The sequence below is a fragment of the Otolemur garnettii genome, unplaced genomic scaffold (genome assembly GCF_000181295.1).
Source record: "Otolemur garnettii isolate 467f Iridium unplaced genomic scaffold, OtoGar3 scaffold00170, whole genome shotgun sequence".
NCBI classification, from domain to species: Eukaryota; Metazoa; Chordata; class Mammalia; order Primates; family Galagidae; genus Otolemur; species Otolemur garnettii.
The window spans coordinates 2,277,746-2,284,877 of NW_003852565.1; the positions used below are offsets into that span (position 1 = coordinate 2,277,746).

A 7,132-nucleotide genomic window follows, 5' to 3' on the forward strand; every position below is an offset into this window, starting at 1 on the left:
CATTCATACTTAGAGAGTGATATAAATTTAGGCTGGAATAGGGAAAAGAGCTTTGTTTTTGGCATAACTTTGAACGCATCTGGGAAGAAAGTGTTGGGATCAGCGCTTATAGTATTAGCGGGTTCTGCCAAGAAAGCCTTGAACTGGAACAGCGTCCTGGCGTTCAGGATGGCGGCTTTGTTTGTTGGTTCAGCATCTGCAGGGGGACCTGACCATGTCCGCAGTGACACTCAGGCATTAGGGTTTCAGCACCTTTCCATCACCATATTAAAGCATCTGTTGCTATTTTGAAGGGGATGCCTTGGTGCAGCTGACTCACTGTTTCTCAGCTTTGAGTTACTAGCCACTAGCTGTGATTGCTTGGGAGTTTCTCCATAGACACAGCACATACCACACCATTCTGTCCTGTGGTTTGAGGACTTTGTCTAGTGGATGCAAAACACTTTTTATGTGCTTGTGAAGATGTACATGAGGTGTCAGAAGAGCAGATCTCCCACCTCGGGTGATTCTGGTGCGTACTCACAGTAGAGGTCGACCTCTCCTGCCATCTTTTCTTCATTTGGCTCTGCTGGGCCCATCCCTATGAAAGCTCCCCTTCATCCCTGCCTGAAAAAAATCCTTTTGACTGGGAATATCTCAATTCAGATACCATGAAACCTTTCCTAAATCACCAAATCACATGCCCTAGGATATTTTTGTATCTTTACATATATCTTAGCTTTACCCAGGCCAGTTCTGCACGAGTCTCCTTCTGACGTGGAGTGGGAGCTGGTTGAGAATAATGCTTTTATTTATTTTGGCTGTTCTCTCCATCACCATTCCCATGTCAGAGATTGAAATGTGTGTGGCATATGTTGAATGCCTAAAATTTTGTTGATTTCGGGAGCCATTTCACTTTTAAGAAATAGAGAAGGTATTTGCTAGACATATGGAAATAGATGATATATATATTTTTAATTCCAAATTCTGTGCCAATGATTATTTTGGCAAATTTCCAGAGGTTTAACATACTTTTGAAATGAGATTAGTATTCTCTTTCTCAAATGGTCTTTCATGGTCTTCCAAATGTTTGACTATGCAGTTGTAGCATTGCCCCCCCAGCATTGAAGGAACAAGGAGTCCAAAGAAAGTGTCATCATACTTCATTGGATGGTTGTCAATGTTGACTTCTTTTAGGAATAGTTTCCCTGACGGTATTCATTGGAAAAGGTTGACTTGGAAAATGGAAAGTTGGGGAATATGGCAGATTGCATTATCATTCAAAAACATTTGCTGCTCTTTTATGGGAGAAACATCCCCATTCGGATGACAGAAGGGATGAGATTTGCTCTGGCCCATGAAACATGAGAAGGAAATGTGTGTAGCACTTTTCTAACACAATCTCCAGCAGTGCTGTAGCCAGACAGAGTTAAGTGGAGACACAGCCAAGAAAGAAATAGAAAATCTGTTATGAAAAACTACTGAGGTTCAGAATTTGTTACTGCAGCGTATGCCAACTTAGGCTGACTGCTACAGGACTGTTCAAGCATAGTGATACAGTGAAATTCATCTGAAACAAAGAGAAGAAATGATAAGTGATAAGAAAAGTTTGAGATTGCCATGAACTCACAAACTAAGAGACACCATTGAAGTTAATTCAATAATGACATTGAAATTGGCATGGGATTTCACACTAAGATTCAGTAAAGTCCAGGTCTGATGGCTCATGCTTATAACCCTAGCACTTTGGGAGGAGGATCCATTGAGTTTAGGAGTTGGAGACCAGCCTAAGCAAGAGTGAGACCCATCTCTACCAAAAATAGAAAATAATTAGCTGGGTATTGTGGTGCACACCTGTAGTTCCAGCTACTTGGGAGTTTGAGGAAGGAAGATCACTTGAACCCAGGAGTTTGAGGTTGTTGTGAACTAAGCTGACACCACAGCGCTCTACCCAAGATGACAGAAGGAGATTGTATCTCCAAAAATAAAGAAAATATTTAATAAAAGCAGTGAACGTTACATGTGTTGGAGTCAACTAAAGAGTTACACAAACAAAATAAATTTTGCTGTTCTCATTCATTGAGAAAACAGATTTATTTATTCACAATGTATGATGGTTTTAACATTTACGTAGGCATGACAGTATGTTACAAATGCATCACTTACCAAACTCTGCCTTGGGGACTGTGCAACCTACTAAAGAGGATCTTACCTTGCTAACTATAATAATTATATTTTTAATGAGATTTAAAATAGTTGAAGAAGGTAATCACCTCTATTTGGAGGGAGGAATAAGATATGATTCATGAAAGATGGGGCATTTGACCAAGACTTTGAGGTATAGGTAAGGAAAGACACTTCTGAGAAAATGGGTGTAAACCAGCAAAGGCAGGGAATGTGGACAATTATTTTGAGGTAGTGAAAATGTTTAACTTTTAACTAGAAAATGTTATGCTTAATTCAGGGATATGGTGGAAAAAGAAACTGAATTTGACTTGGGAAAACATTGGGTAAACTAAACTCCCTGGATGAGTATTTTGATGTCTGATCAAAAGATTTTGAGTATGTCGTGACAGTGCTTGTCGGTGATATGATTCCAGAATGGAATCACAGTGATCCCTGTGAGGACAGGTGCTGGGAGAGGGCAAGGCCCGTGAAGAGGGTCTGACTCACCTCAATGACACATCAGGTCAATGGTCTGGATTTACAGTGGGGGGGGGATCTAAAACAACAGAACTGTGTTTCATCTGTGTGAAGGGAAGTCTTACTTTATTGACGGTGCTGGGAGAAAAATCAGTTAGGTGTTACCTCATGTCAAACACTGAGATAATTGCCAACCCCCAAATTAGGCTTGTACATAGATCTTTATTAGGGATTATCAAAAGCTATTTATAAAACATACGATGTCATCATGTTTACAAGGTGATACAGACTCTTTTATGAACTGCTGATCGTTGCAGGGTACACTGGTGTGATTCTTTTGCAAAGTAATTTGACAATACATATCAAAAGCTTTAAACATTGGACTACTTGCTCCTCTTTTAGCGTATTCAGCCTAAGTCTAAATATAGCAAAGATATTCTCAAGACTGCTATTTATAGTTTTATAAAAATGGAAAGGATCTAAGTCTACAACACTCAGGAATTTGTATTTATAAATTACAGAGTCCATTTGTGTACACTTGATAAAAAACCAGGACGAACTAAAATTTATATTTACAAATAATTTGCAACAACTATGAGAATTTTTATACTGTGCTGATTAGATAAAATATACATTTGATCAGAACCATGTACACTGTGCACACACACACACACACACACACACAGGCTGAAGGGAATCTCCCACATTGTCAGCCTGGAGTGTGGGATTTGTTAGGTGATTTGTTTTCTATTTCATATAATCCTAGTTGAAATGGTGATTGATGCAGAAGTCAGAGGCCTGGAAATAGAATCGTCCATCTCCTATGCAGTGGTAACAGTCATGGGAGTGAATCAGGTTGCTAAAGAAAAGAATATAGGGGGAGATGCCTGTGGCTCAAAGGAGTGGGGTGCTGGCCCCATATACCGGAGGTGGTGGGTTCAAACACGGCCCTGACCAAAAAAAAAAGAATATAGAGACAAACATGGAAGGGACGGGACCAATGTCTGGAAAGTCTGGATATTTGGGGCAGGAGAAGGAAAGGAGCCTGTCAGGCCTGGGCAGGAGGAGGCCCAGAAAGGCCTCAGGAGGAGAGCTCTGACCATGGGGGTGGCAGGGAGCAGTCCAGGGAGGGGACTGGAGAAGGCTGCTGTGTTTCCACTGGTTGGCCTTCAGCCAGCTTTGTCAGAGGCCAAGGAATGAGAGGGTTCAAACTGATAAAGCAGACTGTTGATGCAGACAGGAAGGAATGAAGGCCACGATTGCCTTGCTCCAAGAAAAACAAAATAAATCAGAAACAGCAAATATAACAGCACGTGTGGCATCATCAGCGGGCTAGCGTCTCACTCTGCAGTGGTGGAGGTGGGATTTCAAAGTGTGCTGAGGAGAGCGATCACATCTGAGGATTACCAGTGGGAGTAGCATGCAGGAGAGCAGGCCCCAATGGAGGCTTCTTCGAGGCTCTCCTTCCTGCCTTTTCCAAGGCTAGAGCGAGCAGAGCAGCTGAGGTCCACCCTGCCTTCTTTGGGGCAGGACTTGCTCCTCTGCCCTCTGGTTCTTAATGAGGGTGCCCTGAGCTATTGTGGTTGGTCCAAGGGCCATGCTGCCAGCACCCATATTCAAGGTCATGCTGGATGGGCTAAGAGGACGTCTGCTAACGCCTCTTTTGCCCGGTAAAGCCTGGGGCCAAATCTCCCATCTACAGTGAAGAAGAAGATGCCGAGTAACTGGATGGAGAAGCCCCACGATTGCCGAACATCAGGGAAGATTTCAGTCCCATCAGGCTGACTTCTGGGCCCTCCCCCTTCACCATCACAGTTACACAGAAGAGTCACTGTGTCTACTGCCTAGTAGAAAACATGGATTAGAAAAAAGAGAGAGAAACCTATCTAAGCAAGCACGATTACTCATAATAATTACGATGAAAGATCCCTCAGAGCCTTTAAGATGTTCCTGTGCTCTTTGTCACAGTAAGGGGATGTGGCCATATTTGGGGGGCTTTCATCAGAGCAGTCCCCCTTCCCATCTCTCCTGGAGAATCTGGTCTCGTACCACATGATCTGAAATGCTCAAAATGCTTTTTGCATTTATCCTGAAGGGCTTCACTGTGATAAACACACATCATTTCTAAATAAACAAGGAATTGGCATTACTCTGTATTCCAAGCTAAAAATTTCCCCAGCGTTTTCCCAGGATTGGTTCTCAGCTGAGCCTTTAGCCTGAGGAGACTAGTAACCTTATCATTATCTTATCAAAAGATGAAAAACAGCCCACCCCCACCCCAACTCTTTGAATGCCTTCGGCCTGCAGAAGCAGACTGCAGGGTTGTGGGCCCACCTCTGTTCTTGAGCTGGTCGGTGCATGCTGTTGACCCTGCACATCAGAGCAGCCTCTGTCCGCAGCACCTTCTCTCCACGTAACACCCTTGTCTGTTCACCACAGGTGCCTATCCCCGACTCTCACTGAGCTTCCGGTTGAAGAGAAACATTGGCTACTTCATTCTTCAGACTTACATGCCCTCCATCCTGATAACCATCCTCTCCTGGGTGTCCTTCTGGATCAATTACGATGCCTCTGCTGCAAGAGTTGCCCTTGGTATGTGCTCTTTTTATGTGGTATTTGAAATGTAAAGTAACCGTATCATTACAGAATTAAGAGAGTTCAGAGGTTGTAGTTCAACTACAATTTTTTGACATCATGGCACAAGCGTTGTTGCCCATATAGTTACTTTGTCTTGAGACACTAATTTCACGCATGATTCTCTTGATATGTTAATTTAATTATAAGGCTCAAATGTGAATTTTCATGCCCATGAAAGGGAAAATATGCTTGCAGAATATTTGCATAATAAAACTATTTTTGACACTAATTTTAAAGCAAGGATTAACATCTCCTGTTTGAAATTATTCCATGGCTCAGAAAGAAGACTTGATTAATTGTGCATTCTTCTTTTTTAAGTCAAAAAAGTAGTCAAATATTACACCGTATAATTGGAATTACACAATTTAACGAGCATTAAAATATGCAATTAGATTCTGAGTGATTCTCAAAAACCCTAGTGAGCTTTCTGACCATTGGCTACTTGACGAGTGGATTATTAGCCAAGGTACAGTACACATATTATGGGTTCCAATATTATTTTTAATATTTTCATTATTAAGGGAAGGCTTATATTTTATAAAACATTATTCTCTACTTAGCTAATTATTATGAAACTATACAGACCAAATAATAATTTAAATACATTTAAGTAAATACAGAGCTGATGAGCGATCTCCAGTCCATCCCGTCTTTGGGCAAGGGATTTAATTCCTGAAAGTGAAATTCTAGATAGCACTTAACACAGTTACTGGTAAAGTAGCTTACAGAAAAACAAGAATTCAAGGTTCCGGTTGTTGCTCCTTTTCTCCCTTTCTCTGTTTACCAGTGTTTCACAGGATTTTAAGTTGATTAACATTTTTTTTCCTTTTTGAATGTGGGTACATATGTATATGTGGGTGATAGATTTGTGTCTTACACAGTTGTGTTCAAGAGCAGATTTTCTTCCAGGAAATAACACATAACTATGACTTGAGACAATCAGATAACGTACTCCTCCGGGTGAATAAAAAAGTACTCAAGTAAAGTATCAAAAAACTAAAAGTGCTATATTAATTGTTATGTTTTTCTAATAAGTATAGTAAGAAAAGTTTTCTTAAAAAGAATCTCCAGGATTTCCATACAGTCTGAAGAGGTTACCCTGTAACATCAACCTTTTTGTAGGGTTTACATTTTTTTTAATAACACTGGATTACTCATTGGTAAACTATTTTCTTACTTAGAAAAAGATACAATGAATTTGTAGGTGGAGATCAAAATTTTGCAAAGCCGTTAGCTTATACAATTTCAAACACAGCTGCTGGGACCACATTCTGAGGCTGAAAGCGGCCTGTGCAGATGGAGATCCATAGTTGAAACTTCACAGGGCTCACCCATGCTATATGTGAATCTGCTATTATTGTGATAATTGGAAAGCATAGTACCGAAGAACCATGATTACCTGCCATCACGTTGGGTGAGGTGCGCTGAATGTGTGAATAATTGAATTTCCAAGCTAGACCAAATCCCACCCCTCTTTACTTGTAAAACAGTGTCTTCCACCATTTTGCACAGGTACCTTGAGTGGGTTCTATTTATCCAACCTCATTAAGGGACGCGAAAAGTACATTCTTCTTTTTCATAAAAGGGACGTGAAAAGTAGATTCTTCTTTTTCGTAACAATGTGGCATTACTGTTACAAACCTAAATCATGCCTCTGTGCCTTTGCTGAGTAAAGGCATGGCCTGGCCAGGGTGGCTAAGGCCTCCTACTGGAGGATGTCGGGATCTGATTGATGGTTGGGCTCTGGAGTCTCAGAACATGCACCATGCACACTCGTGCCCTCTGTATTTCCTGCACATTCATGCCCTCTGTCCCCCCGCACACTCGTGCCCTCTGTCCCCCCGCACACTCGTGCCCTCTGTCCCCCCCGCAC

The 7,132-nt window shown here is 41.5% G+C and overlaps 1 protein-coding gene across 2 annotated transcripts in view; it reads left to right on the forward strand.

Moving 5' to 3' along the window:
• The window catches only part of GABRB3 (gamma-aminobutyric acid type A receptor beta3 subunit), a 255,533-nt gene that overhangs the window by 230,211 nt on the left and 18,190 nt on the right, over positions 1–7,132 (forward strand). For both annotated transcript variants that reach the window (XM_003800161.1, XM_003800160.2), the window contains exon 7: positions 5,062–5,214. In XM_003800161.1, the coding sequence (XP_003800209.1) occupies positions 5,062–5,214 (153 nt within the window). The remainder of the gene's footprint in view (positions 1–5,061; positions 5,215–7,132) is intronic.